This window comes from Cheilinus undulatus, linkage group 2 (genome assembly GCF_018320785.1).
Source record: "Cheilinus undulatus linkage group 2, ASM1832078v1, whole genome shotgun sequence".
In the NCBI taxonomy this organism is placed as follows: Eukaryota; Metazoa; Chordata; class Actinopteri; order Labriformes; family Labridae; genus Cheilinus; species Cheilinus undulatus.
The window spans coordinates 2,547,216-2,562,639 of record NC_054866.1 but is presented as its reverse complement, the minus strand read 5'-3'; the positions used below and the strand labels follow the sequence as shown (position 1 = coordinate 2,562,639).

At 38.7% G+C, this 15,424-nt stretch overlaps 1 protein-coding gene across 1 annotated transcript in view; it reads left to right on the top strand.

Annotated features, from left to right (window-relative positions):
• The window catches only part of veph1 (ventricular zone expressed PH domain-containing 1), a 177,176-nt gene that overhangs the window by 128,729 nt on the left and 33,023 nt on the right, over positions 1 to 15,424 (top strand). Inside the window, exon 11 of the mRNA XM_041812953.1 lies at positions 10,305 to 10,422. Within this exon, the coding sequence (XP_041668887.1) occupies positions 10,305 to 10,422 (118 nt within the window). The remainder of the gene's footprint in view (positions 1 to 10,304; positions 10,423 to 15,424) is intronic.

The window sequence follows — 15,424 nt, the reverse complement described above, 5'->3', positions numbered from 1 at the left end:
GCCTGCCTCCACCTCCTTCTGTCTTTTTTTCTGTTTCTACTGAAGTCAGCTCTGGAGACATCCAAGAACTTATTTAGATTCTCACTCCTTTTACTGCTTTTTCATCATCCTATATACTTTCATTTTCACTCCAAAGACAATAAAAATGTAAGTATGAAAAAAATAAACTCTTTAAAGTTTAATCAGATCAGAGGCATTATACGATGATGATGCTATTGATGATGAAGATGATGATAAACTACAGTTAAACTAGAACTAACTCTGCCTGACTGACAGATCTAGCTAATGTGGTCTGATCTCTCTGGATTGTCAGTATTGGTTGTCTGTATTTGCGTCTCTAATTAGGATATAATGTATTAAAAACAGTGGTCAGGATCTTTGTATTTACAACCACAAGTCCAAAAAAGTTGGAACACTGTGTAAAATGTAAAAACCAGAAGTCAATGATTGTTAAATCTCTTGAACCATATTATATTCACAATAGAATATAAATAACATATTTATTAATTTTACCACTTAATGAAAAGTATGAGCTTGTTTTAAAGTTGATGGCAGCAACACATCTCATAAAAGTAGGGATGGGGTAACAAAAGGCTGGAAAAGTAAGTGGCACTAACATCTGGAGGAATATTTTGCACCTAATCAGGTTATTGGCAACAAGACAGTAACATGACTGGGTATGAAATAAGTATTTTAGAGAGGCAGAGTCTCTCAGAAGTAAACATGGGCAGATGTTCTCCAATCTGTGAAAACTGCATCAAAAAATTGTGGAATGATTTCAGAAAAAATGTTCCTTAGTGTAAAATTGTGAAGACTTTGAATATTCCTCCATCTAAAGTCCATAATATCATAAAAGATTCAGAGAATCTGCAGAAATCTCTTAACCTGACATGTCAGATGGATATATTTTACACATCCATCTGGGAAAGCTTCAGTAGGAAACGTTTGAGAAAAGGCAGAGGCTTTTAAAAAAAAACTTGGTGTGTAATTGGATGAACATTCTGTCTGTCACATCTTTATGGGCCAATCAGAGCAACAAAACACATGATGAAGCAGCTATCGAGCTGCGCGTGCGCAGGAGTAACGCGAAACATGTTGACTACAGACATTTAAGTACTCGACTTTTGTCATTTTTGAAAAGAAAACAACTCACTGCTGTTCTTTGTTCTTCTTTAAACAGAGAAATGTCAAGTTCTGATAAAACTTACGCTTTAGCAGCATCCACGCTAAGCTCTTCCGCCATAACCGCACCAGCTCTTGTTGCTGCTTGTTTACGTCACGACTCTGCCGTGCCTGAAAGTACTGCCCCTCATCGCTGACTGGTTCTGTCACTTTCTAACCAGGCCCAAATGGTTCAGATGGGATCTTTGAAAGATGGATTCAACAGTGAAAAACAAGGAAACGGACATATCCATCTGCTTTGCAAGGTTAGAAATCTCTGTGATCAAGGGACAAGGCTGAAGGGGCTCTCAGGGGCCACTGCAGTAAAAACAGGCTTGATTCTGTACTGAAATCACTGCATGGGCTCAGGAAAAACTTCCAGAAATCATCGTCCGTCAACACAGTTGGCCGTGCCATCCACAAATGCAAGTTAAGGCTGGAGCATGGAGAGAAGAAACCGTATGTGAACAGGATCCAGAAACCACCATCTTCTCTGGGCCAAAGTTCAAATTAAATAGACTGAGGCAAAATGGAAAATTGCTCTGTGGTCAGATAAATCAAAATTTGTAATTCTATTAGGAAACCACAGACCCCTTGTTCTCCTGGCTCAGTTCTAAAGCCTGTATCTCTGATGGTACGGGGTTGCATTAGTGCCCATGGCATGGGCAGCCTACACATCTGGAAAGGAACTATCAATGCTGGAAAGTAGACAGAGGCTTGTGAGAGACATATGCTCCCATCCAGACAATGTCTCTTTCAGAGAAGGCCTTGCTAACAATGCTAAACCACATACCACATCCATCACAACAGCATGGCTTCCCAGTAGAGGAGTCTGGGTCCTGAACTGGCCTGCCAGGAGTCCAGACCTTTCACCAGTAGGAAACATGTTGAGCATCATGGAAGGAAAAATCCAGCAAGAATCCTACTTCAGACAAGAATGGGACAACATTCCTCTTCCAAAACTCCAGCAAGAGGTCGCCTCACTTCCCAGATGTTTACAGACAGAAGAGGGGATGCTAGATAAGGGGAAAACATGGCCTTGTTCCTTTTTTGAGATGCCATTAAATACAAATGAGGTAATAGTTTTCATGAAATGGTAAAATTTCTGAGATTCTAAAGTACTGCATTATGTTTCAATTTACATTTTACACAGTGTCCCAACTTTTTTTGGAATGGGGTTGTATATGAGAAAAGACCTGGAGAGTAAAAGCAGGACATGATAAAAATATTTAACCTGCTACAGGAACACGGCGTTAGTGTGATCTCTTACTCTGGTCCTGTTTGAAACACTGATGGCTGAAAGTAAAATTCTACTGGTAGAGGGGCACTGCTGCATGATGATGACAGTTTTCATGTTTCTAAATTCAAAGGGAAATCTTTAAATAATTATTTATCAGGAAGTGTAGTCTGCCTGAAGTCAGCTGTTGTGCAAACACAAGTTTACATCAGATAACAGAGATAAGGGGAGGTAGAGGTGCAGACAGACAGAGGGGTCACACTGAAGGGGTAAAGGAGGTTAAATGAGGACAGCTGGATTTTATTCAGTCTTACATCCAGACATGGTTCCTTCATCCCTATACTGAATCCACCTCTGGTTCTGATAAAACTTTGGGTCATGTTTTTCCTACATTAGCTTGTTGCCTGGCAGCGTTTTGTCATTGTAAACACAACAACATCTATTAAAAGCTCAGTGAAATATATAGAAGTAGCTCGGTATTTGGGCCTGTCAGCTGTGTGTTAGAGAGTGTGGATTGAGGCAAAGATAGAGGCTAAACAACTCTACACATTAACGGCTGTTTGTTGGTAGTTTGTGCCTGCTGTGTTGGGTAGATCCTGAACTGGTTGGAATGAAAAGGATCATAATTTTAAATGGTGTAAGTGTTACGCACACTGAATTATGGCAATGTGGTTCCATAAAAAATGGTTTTCTTTGTTTAGGCTACATCCTTGGTAACTGCAAACATAACAGAACGACAGCCTTGTTTGGGAACCGGCATCTAGTGCTTTTATACAGACTGTCTAATACAACTGAGCTTCTTTCTGCTAAACCTAAGTTTACAGTTACGTGTAACTCCAGAAACAATATACCTTTGCTAAATGTCTCCAAACTGAACAAAGTGCAAATACCAGACATGAAATGTACAGCTTATTCTTGACAAAATACGTTTCTGTTAACCAGTAATGAATGTGACATCTTGCAAACATTGTACATATTAACAACCTTAACAGATACAGCGCTTAACAAATATATCAGACCACCTGTCATATCTGTCTCAGAGACCATCCAGCATCATGAAGTGCTTTAATGCGGACTCTTTCATTTTCAGTCAGCTCTCCACATTTTACGATGTTGAACAGGAATGAGGAATTTCAAACTGAATTCACCCAAATTCAAGCCGGCTCACTGGGCTTCTCTGAGAAATCAGAAATGAATCAAGCATAACATTCAACCACTAAAACTCATTTTTCTGTTCAGGAATGACAGTAAATAACTATAATCTGACATATTAATCAAGAAATAATAATGTGCTTTACTATTTTTCCAGTTTTTTTGTAAATCAGTAAATTTGAAAATTCATGGATAACAACAATAATTATATTTAAGCATTAAAAATATCATTTGGGTTAAAGAGCTTCTACATATTGGTGTATTAACCATTGCAGAAACATAAAAATGATTTTGGTAATTACCAATGCTGTTAATTTAGGGCAGCTGTGGCAGAAACCTTACTTTGGTTAGGGTTAGGGTGGCCTAATACATTTGTTAAGCTCTGTATGTCTGTTAACAGATGCTCAACACAGCTACACATACTAACATTAGCTTTGGATGCTAGTGCTAGTTGGCATCCTTGTTTTATGACAAAAACAACAGTCAAACTTACTTCCCACATGTAGATAAACTTAATATAAATGTCTACGGTGCTTGTGCACTTCTCTCTCACCTGCAAACATAACAGAAAGAGCGTCCTGTTTGAGAACCAGCATCTAGTGCTTCTTTGCAGACTGTCTAAAGCAGGGGTGTCAAACTCAATCACAGCAGGGGCCAGATTCTGGATTTAGGTCTAACCTGAGGGTCTAAGAGGGTCACCTTTCTAACCATAAACTGTCAACCTCATTTCACCACTGAGAAAATATGAAAAAAAACTTGAAATGAAATGACACTGAGAAATGAATTTGACATTTAAAAAGTTAAAAAGATCAGTTTAAAGGCTCATGATCTGAGAAAAGAAAATATGTTAGTTTAAAGAGGTCAAAACATGACATGGAAATTGAAAAATTATGATATGATAACAGGAACTGATGCATAACAATCCTGGGCATTGTCCTACTGATGTAAATAACCAGGGTGCTACATATGATATGACAGACCCATCAGGTGTGTAAAGAACCATAATAATGAGAAGATAAAAACACAGACAACCTTAGTTGGGGCTGTTAGACTTTTAACAGGTTTAACTTTAATCTTAACTTGAGTGTATGCAAGCCTTGAAATATTTAAAGTCGATCAATCAATTTAGCAAAGCACCTAGCCATGCAGTCAAATCTTTATGATCCTAAATGGGTCGTTCTGAAGAGCTTCAAGTGCTACTGTGACGGATGCCACCTTTGCAATAAGATAGTTGGTGAAATTTCATCCCTCAACTGCCATGTCTCAGCTATAAGTGTTAGTTTTAGAAAGTGGAAGAGTTTAGGAACAACAGCAGCTCAGCTACAAAGCAGAAGACCATGTAAAATCACAGCGCGAGTTAACGACTGCTAAGGTACGTGGTCTGGAAAGTCGGCAACATTGAAGAGTTCAGAACCTCCTGGAATTAATATAAACACTAAACTTTGCTCCAGGGAATATGTTTCCAAGGTTGAGCAGCTCAATCAAGTCCAGTGCCAAGCGTCAGATGGAGTGGTGTAAAGCACACTGACACTGGACCGTGGAGCGGTGGAAACATGTTCTGTGGAGTGACCAACCACAGTTCTCTGATTGGCAGTCAGATGGGTGAGTCTGGGTTTGGCGGAAAAACAGCTACCTGACTGCATTGTCCCTTATCTCCAGTGAAGGCCAATCTTAGTCCTTCAGCATACCAAGACATTTTAGACAATGCTTTACTTCCAACTGTGTGGCAACAGTTTGGGGAAGGCCTTTTTCTACTCCAACATGACTGTGCCCCAGTGGACAAAGCAAGGACTATGAAGACATAGTCAACACTGAGCCTCTTTGGGATGAACTGGAATGGAGATTGAGCACCAGGCCTTCTGGTCCAACATCAGTGCCTGCCCTCATAAAGACTCTGCAGAATGCACAGGCAGAGATGCTCAGAAACAATCCAACATCGAGTGGAAACTTCAAAGAAGAGTGGAGGCTATTATAGCTGCAAAAGGCGGACCAACTCCACATTAAAGTATGTGTATTTGAATGCAGTGTCACCATTACACCAACCCAGGTGGCTGAGTACTTTTGTCCATGTAGTGTACCTTTTCTTCCTTCTTTTTTCTGTATTTTAAGCCTCTGGTTCTCGTAACCTCTGTTTCTCCTTGTCCCAACATTTCCCCTGTTAGACCGCTTGGCCCCCTGAATCCATCAGAATATTAATGTTCATGTAAACCCACAGATGGTCCGACTTTCTCAGCCACACATGGTCCTGGTTTATCCGTATCCGCAGGCAAACCCCTTTGACCTCAATTATTGAAGTTCTAACAACACCAGTTAAACTCTGATGTATGGATGAGTCTAAATGCAGCTCTTTGATCGGTGTGTGCTTGGACATGGCTGGTACTGCGGGTGTGTCACACAAACACAGCCTTCACATGTCTATCCTCCTCCACTGACATCAAGAACCGGGGGGGGGGGGTGGGGGGGTGGCCAAAATGTCAAACACACTAGCAGCTCAACCATCACGGCTACCTGTTTTTCTTCTGCCTCATCAAACCGGCTCCCTCTGGGCGTTTCATGTGGGTCTAACTTAGAGAGAACTACATCTCCAGTTCTTAAATGGATCATCAGGAAATATGAAGGGAGTGCAGCGGGGTCAGAGGGCAGAGAAATGATGAAGCAGAGTTTTCTGCTCAGCTGGTGGTCGGGATATTTCAACTGTGAATTCATTATAGAGAGATTAGGTTAAACTGCATAAATACACACATGCACATACACTCAAAGAGGGGAAAACGCCGTCTTTGTCACGGAGACTGATGACAGTAATCCATCATCTCTTTACATGGGCCTTTTTTCCTCCAAACCAGATAAATATGTATTATCTCATGGGGGCTTATGTGTCACTGAAGTGTGTTTGTGTATATTAACAGTGAAGTATAACTCCAACCATGTGCAGGGGGTCGTCAAGGGTTTGGAAATGAGGGCCTTGGTATAGCCTGTGCTTAAAAACACACGGACTGCATCTACATGGACTTCAGTTTGATCACATTCTGGATAAAGAAGAGAAACCTGGTCATTCATGCGCTTGTAAAGTAGATCTGCAATGATTGCAAGAATTAGAGCTGATACAGATATGCAGAATCATCATTCAGCCAGTGTTTTTTAACAAATCTTTTGATTCAACTCTTCTAGTGTGAATAAAAAGTATTCACCCCCTTAGATGTTCTACCCTTTTATTGATTTTATGAATCAATCATGGTCAATATATTTTGGCCTTTTTGAAATAAAAAAATACAAAAAACTTTTTCATGTCTAAGTGAAAACAGATTTCTACAATGTCAATTAAATAAAATTATGTGATGTAAAATAAGTGCATAAATATTAACTCCCTTTAAAATAACTAACCTAGTTATACAGAGGTGCAGCTGATAGGTGCTAGTAGTCTCATAGTTAGTGAATGGAGATCACGTGAGTGCAGTGAATGTGTCTCAGTGATTGTAGTATAAAGACACCTGTGTCTAGAAGTCCCAGTCACTGGTTAAACAGTATTCCTGGCTACCATTACACCGTGAAGACAAAAGAACACTCCAAGGAACTCAGAGAAAAGGTCATTGAAAAGTAGAAGTCAAGGGATGGATACAAAAACATTTCCAAGTCTCTGAACATCCCCCAGAGTTCAGTTAAATCCATCATGAAGAAATGGAGGAATATGTCACATGTGTAAATCTGCCTAGATCAGACCGTCCTCACAAACTGAGTGAGCGAGCAAGAAGGAGACTAGTGAGAGAGGACACCAAGACACGTATGACTACTCTGAAGGAGCTCCAAGCTTCAGCAGCTGAGATGGAGAGACTCTGCAGACAACAACTGTTGGCCGGGTTCTTCACCAGTCAGAGCTTTATGGGAGAGTGGCAAAGAGGAAGACACTGTTGAAGAAAACTCAGATTCAGTCTGGACTAGAGTTCACCTAAAGGCATGTTGGAGACTCCATGGTAAAGAGGAAAAAAGTTCTTTGGTCTGCTGAGACCAGAACGGAGCTTTTTGGCTATTGGACAAGACTCCAAACACTTCACATCACCCCAAAATCACCATCCCCACTGTGAAGCATGGTGGTGGCAGCATCATGCTGTGGGGATGCTTCTCAGCAGCCTGGAAAATCATGGAGGACAATCTTATTCAGTCTGCAAGAGAACTACACTTGGGAGAAGATTTGTTTTTAGTAAGACAATGAGCCGAAGCATACAGAGAAAGCTTCACAGAAATGGTTTAAAGACAACGAGTCAAAGCCCAGACCTCATTCAAATAGAGAATTTGTGGCTGGACTTGAAGAGGGCTGTTCATGCCTGATCCCTGTACAACCTGACAGACCGGAAGTCTCAACCGGAAGTCCGCACATCTAAGTTTAAGGTTAGGCATTAAAACCCGAGTGGTTAGGTTCAGGGTAAGGCAGTGGGGAAGGTGATATATTTGAGATCCAGCACCAAGAGTTAGGCTTAGGCACGAAAAAGACTGACAAACGCTGGCAACTGAGTACAACACGAAGAAGAAACTTCCGCTTGGGACCTCTCAGTTCAAGCCTGACTGAGACCTATCCACACAGTGCTCTAAATACTGACTTGGAGGGGGTGAATATTTATGCAGTCACATATTTTGCTTTCACTTTGGATTAAAGAGTTTAAAAGGATGAATTATGCCGACCATGATTGATTTATAAAATCCGTTAAAGGGTAAAACATCCTAGAGGGGGAATTTTTTTTTTTTTTTTTAGCAGTGTATTTCAACATTTTCTCTCACATTTGATCATAAAACCAGATCAGAGTTTTTCCAGCAGTCACTTTTTCTACACTGTAAAAATTCACTTATTTGATTTACCAGCTACATATACCAGATACCAACATGAAATTGATTAGACACAACAAATAAACACTGATAACTGATATCTGTTCACGCCACATTCCAGTTTTCTGATTCATACTGCATCTTAGCTCAGAATCCTGTGATGCGTTCTGCAGGCTTTGCACTATTACATGCAAACATCATGTTGCAGATACCTTGTTTCCTTCTCATTTAAAAAAGAAGAGAGCTACAGCAAACACCAAAGCTACGGCTGCAGTGGGTGTCATCTGGGGATGCACCAATACCAAGCAGGAGTACATTTGGTTACTCACCAATACTGAGTAGAAGTATGAGTACTTTATAATACCATCACTGTGCTTCAGATTATTTAAGAAGTTTGTTTTATCCATCAGACGTTCACTTCTCCTGTGGATGATTTATTGGTGCATGGGTTTCATTGTCCTCTACCTCTGTCATCCTCATGTACAGTAAAATATTCATCTGTTTCAGTTTTGTTATGTTGCAGCCTGATGATACAGTTGTTGAAGTGCATTTTCTCTTGTGTATCTACAGTCAGTACCCCATCATGACAAAGTTAATAAAACCCTGAAATTTCACAATGACGTAAGTATTCAGACTCTTTATTCAGTTCTTAGTTGAAGCAACTTTGGCAGCAATTTCAGCCTCGAGTCTTTTTAAATATTACACAACAAGTTTTGCACCCCTGGATTTGGGGATTTTCCACCATTCTTCTTTGCAAATCCTCTCAAGCTCAGCCAGGTTGGATGGAGACCATCAGTGGACATCGAATTTCAGGCCTCTCCAGTTTGACAGGGTTCAAGTCAGGGATCCCTAGCACATTCACAGTGTCGTCCCTGAGCCTCTCCTGTGTTCCTCAGCTGTGGTCTTAGGGTCATTGTCATGTAGGAAGGTGAACCTTCGGCCCAGTCTGAGATTCTGAGTGCTGCAGAACAGGTTTTCATTGAGGATATCTCTGGACTTTGCTCCATTCAGCTTTCCCTCAACCCTGGTCAATCTTCCCAGTCCCTGCTGTGGAAAAACACCCCCACAGCATGATGCTGCCACCACCATGCTTCACCGTTGGGATGGTATCCAGCAATTTGTAAGCAGTACCTGGTTTTCTCCACACGTAACATAAAGAACTGAGGCCAGAAAGTTCAATCTTGTTTTCCTCAGACCAGAGAATCTTGTTTCTCACAGTCTGAGAGTCCTTCAGGTGCTTTTATCTAAACTCCCAGAAAGATTTCATGTGTTTTGCACTGAAGATAGTCTTCCGTCTTGCCACTCTGCTGTAAAGCACAGATCAGTGGAGGGCTGCAGTGATGGTTGTCCTTCTGGAACTCTGTTCCATCTCCAGGATCTCTGGAGCTCAGATATGGCCCCTGGTTGTGCAGAATTTAAGGGTCTGAGTGATTTCTGAATGTACTGGAACTTCAGCTTGGACAGTTGAAAGGACATGTTTCTTACTGGATACTGGTGCTAAATGAATCCTAACATCAGTAAATTCCTCGTGGTGAAGTGCGTAGGTGTCCTCGCGGGCTGCTACATAGTTGTCAGTGTTTTTGTCTTCGTCATAAGCTCCTCTGTGAGTGCAGAGTCACTGACATTCATGTTGAGCAGGCTATTTCTATTCAGTTACTTTCTGTTATTGTAATGTCTCCCAAATAAACTTAAAACCTAATCATCAAATAAAAAATATTCTGGCCAGATGTCATTACCAAAACCTCCACCACCCACTGCTATGATGGCATAGCAGTCACTTTTGGAAGTGGTGACCAACGCCATACGTGGGGTGGAGCCAAACTGCTAGGCCATCTGTGCTTGTAATTATTTATAAATAATAACTAGAAAATGCTAACTAGAAAGTTTCAGCATCACTGGACAGTTGATAAGTTTCTGCTGTCTTCCCTTCTGTCTTCAGGACCTGGACAGTCTCCAGGTTCAGCTGGAGGAGGTCCGTTTCTTTGACCTGTTTGGATACAGCGAAGAAGAAGGAAGTTGGCTCTGCTTCATGTGTAACAACCCTGAGAAAGCCACAGGTACACACACACACACACACACACACACATAAGCACAATCTCTGTCTCTCTAGAGCCAAAGCATACATTACAACAGAGCTCAGCTGTTGCTCCATTAGGCAGTGCAAATAAAGTGACGTCTGTGGGCGAGTTCAGGCTGACAACCTGAGCAGAGCTGGTTTCACCTCTGACATGCATCATCATCCAATCATCTGACAGACTTCCTCCATGTTTGTGGTCTGTTAAGCTGCAAAGGTTCTGGTCTCTTCCTCTGCTCTGCCTTCACAGCTCCATCCTGTATCAGCCCTGCGTTCATGCTGTCATCTCCACTAACACAGACTCAGATTAAGACACAGATTTACTAACAGGAGGTGTCTGTCAGAGCTCTTCTACTGTCCTGCCTATTTATCCATAGGAGCATGTCTGACTGCACTGAGATAAAATAATCAGGAGGGAAAGTAGTTTTAAATTCTTGTTGATGCTGAAACTTCATTATTCCCATGGTTCAAAGAAGAATGTTTTAAAGCAGGGGTGTCAAAGTCAAGGCCAAATCCGGCCCGTGGTACAGTTCTAGCTACCCGGCCCTCCAGTATAACAGTGTAAACTTAACCATAATGATTGAAAATATCCTTGCTAAGTCATAAGAATTAGAAAGAGTAAAGCGTTAGAATGTTTTGACCATTTAGATTCAACATTTTAATGTTTAAGTAATATTTTGGTGTTTTAAACTCATGAATTAGAATTTTATCTTACATTTTGACATTTTCAACTCCTAACTTTGAATTTTAATCCCAAATATAACCCTTTTTAATTTAAAATTGTACATTTTTATCTCACCCTTAGACCTATAACTCAGTATTTTTAATTGTATCTCATATATGACATTAAAAACTCTTAATTTTGAATTTTATCTAATATTTCACCTTTTAAACTTTTGCTTTATATTTATAACTTTAATCCCAAATATTGACCTTTTCGATTCAAATTGTTACGTTTATTTATCCCATATTTGACCTTTTAAAGAAATTTTTTTCTTAAATTTTATTTAGAATATTGACCTTTAAACTCAAGATTTTTTAAAAGTTTACCTCATATTCTGACCTTAATTCATGATTTTATAACTTTATATCATATTTTGACATTTAAAACTCATAATTGTGAATTTTATCTCATATTTTTGACCTTTGAAATCATGATTTTGAATTCTGTTTAGTGCTTTAACTGTTAAAAATCATGCTTTTAACTTGATTTTTTTTAATCACAAAATCATTTACCACCAATCTTACATTTTTCCCCTATAATTCTTCAGCGGTGAAGATAAAGTTGACAGTTTAAGGGAAATTTTGACCCAGTTAGGCCCTCAGGTTAGACCCAAACTCAGAATTCAGCCCCTGATGTGATTGAGTTTGACATCCCTGTTTTAAAGCATCCAAGTTTAGATTTTCTTTTTATTCAATAAGTTCTTATTCTTCTTTATTTCTTCTTATTTCTTATTTATTTATTTATTTATTTTACCAAATAACAGATTTTAAAGTCCCACAGACCATAGAAATTAGCGTGACAATGTGCTGTAGTCAAGACCGCCCATAAGGGGGATAAAGGGGAGAGTTTTCTGGGGCCCAGCCAAATGTGGCCCAGCCATTTTTCATTTTTTTAAGCTCTTTAAGACTTGAAAGAGCCACATGTGGCTCTAAAGCCACGGGTTGAGAACTACTGATATAAAGCATCATAACAGAGATCAGAAAAAGAAAAAGAACTTTGTCTTCCCTTGCACAGAGCCAGGCAGCTGCACTCTGATCAAAACCTTTTTTAAAATTTTTTTAATCTGAGTGTGCGTGGCTTTAGCTCATTTAACAGACACGCCCTCACCATCCTGGAGCAGATTTTACTGCCTCATTTTTCATGATTTTGAAGGTTAATTTAATAAACTTAGAGATGTTTTTCATTGGCCTGGTGGTTCATAACACAGTGGCCTGTGATACAACAAACCTAAACACAGATTTATCGTCATTTAACAGGGTCTTTGAGATCAGTTTTTAATAGTCCAGTTCAGGGCTGGATAATTAATCACAAATTCGATTAAATCTCAATATTGCCTGCTGCAACTTTCAAATCACAAAAGGTGCAATATTTCTTTAACCTGAAATTTGTGTCAAAATACCACTTTAAAACTTTTTTTTTTTTTGCAGCAGAGACATTATGCAATACATATGCAATCATTCTGGTGGCATATATTAGAATAGTGTACATAAAAACATCAGATTTTTGTTCATTTTTGTGTGTTTTTCTTATTAAATGTGAGAATTATATTAAAATCATCATTCCCTTTACACAACAGTTCATATCCAATTTTCAAAATGAGTCATCACAATCATGATTTACATCACAATGAGATTTCAAAATTTCCCAGCCCTAGTTTAAGCTAATATTGTGTTGGTTATAGTGTAGAATTAATTATTGCTTCTTTTTGTTGGAAAATACATGAAATGAGGAACTTAAGAAATGATCGCATATTAAATCACAATTGTAATATTGGGTAATAAAAAAAAAAAAAATCACAATTAGGTTATTTTCCCAAATCGTTCAGCCCTAGTCCAGTTTTAGTCAGTCTAAGACAGGGGTGTCAAACTCAGTCACAGCAGGGGCCAGATTCTGGATTCAGGTCTAACCTGAGAGCTTAACCATAACCATACCCATAACACCATTTAACCATAACTGTCAACCTCATTCTCAGCAGTAATAAAACATGAACAAAAACAGCACTGATGATAAATCATTTGGAATGCAAAAAGTACAAATAATAAGTTTAAAGGCTCAAATCTGAGATAAAACTTTCAACTTGATTGTTTACATGATCAGAACACACTATTAAAAATAGAAAAATAATGTTTTTAAAGAGCAAATATATGAGGAGAAAGTTGAAATCATACGTTTGAAAGGTCAAAATATGAGACCAAATTTGAAATCATGAGTTTAAAAGTCAAAATATGACTTAAGATTTTTAATTGTGAGTCAAAATATGGAATTAAAAGCCAAAATTAGGTGTTGAAAATGTCAACATATGAGCTAGAATTCAAAATGATGACTCAAATTTAGTCTAAAAGGTCAAAATATGATATAAAAAGTAAAAATCATTCATTTAAAATATGAAAATATGAGAAAAAAATGAAATCATGAGTTTAAAAGTCAAAATATGGGATTAAAAAGCCAAAGTTAGGAGTTGAGAAGGTCAAAATATGACTTAAAATTTAAAATCAGGAATCTAAAAGATAAAAATGTGACATATAAAGTCCAAATTATGAGCTGAAAAGGTCACAGTATGAAATAAAAAAAGTCAGAATCATAAGTTTAAGTCGTAATCTTGGGATGTAAAATTGAAAATATGAAATAAAAACAGAATAATTTCTTTCCCCACATTCTTGACTTTTTATGAAATCTTTCTTACTCGACTTACTTGATTTTTATGACTTAACAAAGATATTTTAAATAATTAAGTTGAAGTTAACATTATTATACTGGAGGAAATCTGCAGACCTCATACTGCTGGGCCAGTTATAATATAAATATGATATGATCTTGTGGGCCAGACTTAATCAATCCACGGGCCGGATTTGTCCCCGGACCTTGAGTTTGACACCCCTGGTCTAACACAATATTTGACCTTTTCTACCTGCATGTGAACCTTTACAGGTCTAGTTTTGATTTTTCTTTTTAAAGCAGCAGCTTTAATCATAAAAACTCCATCTTCTCTATTGAAAAACCTTCAGGATATTTCATAAATTATCAGAAAGGGCTAACGTAACATTTGTGGCCTAAAAGGAATGACAAATTTAATCATGGTGGAGTAAATTCACCAGGAAAGAAAATATGCTGCTTTTTAACAAACATCCAAGTCAACACTTGGCCCAACAGACCCCTCTGAGTCTTTCCCTGAACAGAGCGCTGAAAAACAAAAGTGTCATTTTTAAGATGTTTTTCACTTTTTCGGTCCTTTCAACAGCTTATCTTTGGCACCGCTGTGGTTCCCTGGGGTCTGATGGTACTACCAACGCAGAGCTGTGCAGCATGTTTCCACTCAGAAAGCCTTCAAGGGGAATAATCTTTCCCAGAACAGAGGAGTAAAACTGAGCAATGAGCCGCACTGATTTAAAAGCTGCCAGTCTGATTTTAGTGTGGTTATGAAGGGTCACTGAAACCAGTCAGTCTCTGCCCTGATGACTCAGGTCTGATTAGTTTACGTTGGACCAGAAACCTCTCTGTCCTGATGAAGTCAGACTTTGAATTTAGACCAAAACCTTTAGATCACGTTTAGATTAATGTGTGGGTGTGGTTTTTTTTCTGTCTTTCTACTCCACACACTGAGGACTTGAATGTGTTCAACATGTCAAATTAAAAAAGAGTTTAAACGTTTAAGAATAGTTGTAGGCCTATCAATATAAACGAAATAGTCACGCTGAGATTAAGGTCTTAAAGTAACTCTGTAAGATTATTTTGCACAATGATCAAGTTAAAAATATTCAAACATTTCTTTTTTTAAACCCTTCCTTTAGCTTTAATTATTCACTTCTCAATCTGAAGCATCTTTTCTGTTTCCTTTACTAAGACAACTTCCTGCACTTCCTTATTTTCTTTCAAAATAAAAGCAGGTTTTTTATCTGAACAGCTTATGACTGAACAAATAAATGCATAAAAAAATAAGTTTGTTTATATTTGTTTAAATTAGCTGGGTTGCTTAAACAGAGAAAACACCTAAACCTGAACTCCTGCTAAGTGTGAAAGCTGTCACATTAACGGGGAATCACTGAAAATCAGTGAGTCATTTTGTACATGCTCTCCTGATTTTGCACTGGCCAGACCCTCAACAGTATGCCCCTCTAAACCTGTCTATCCTGTGAGCTGATGGAGCTCCTTCTCCACCCACCTCTGTTGCCCTCTATGTTTTTGAACAGAGGAGTCTTTTCATTTACAAGACACGGTTAAAACCTACTATATGGCTGACCAGCATTATCTGGCCTGGCTGAAT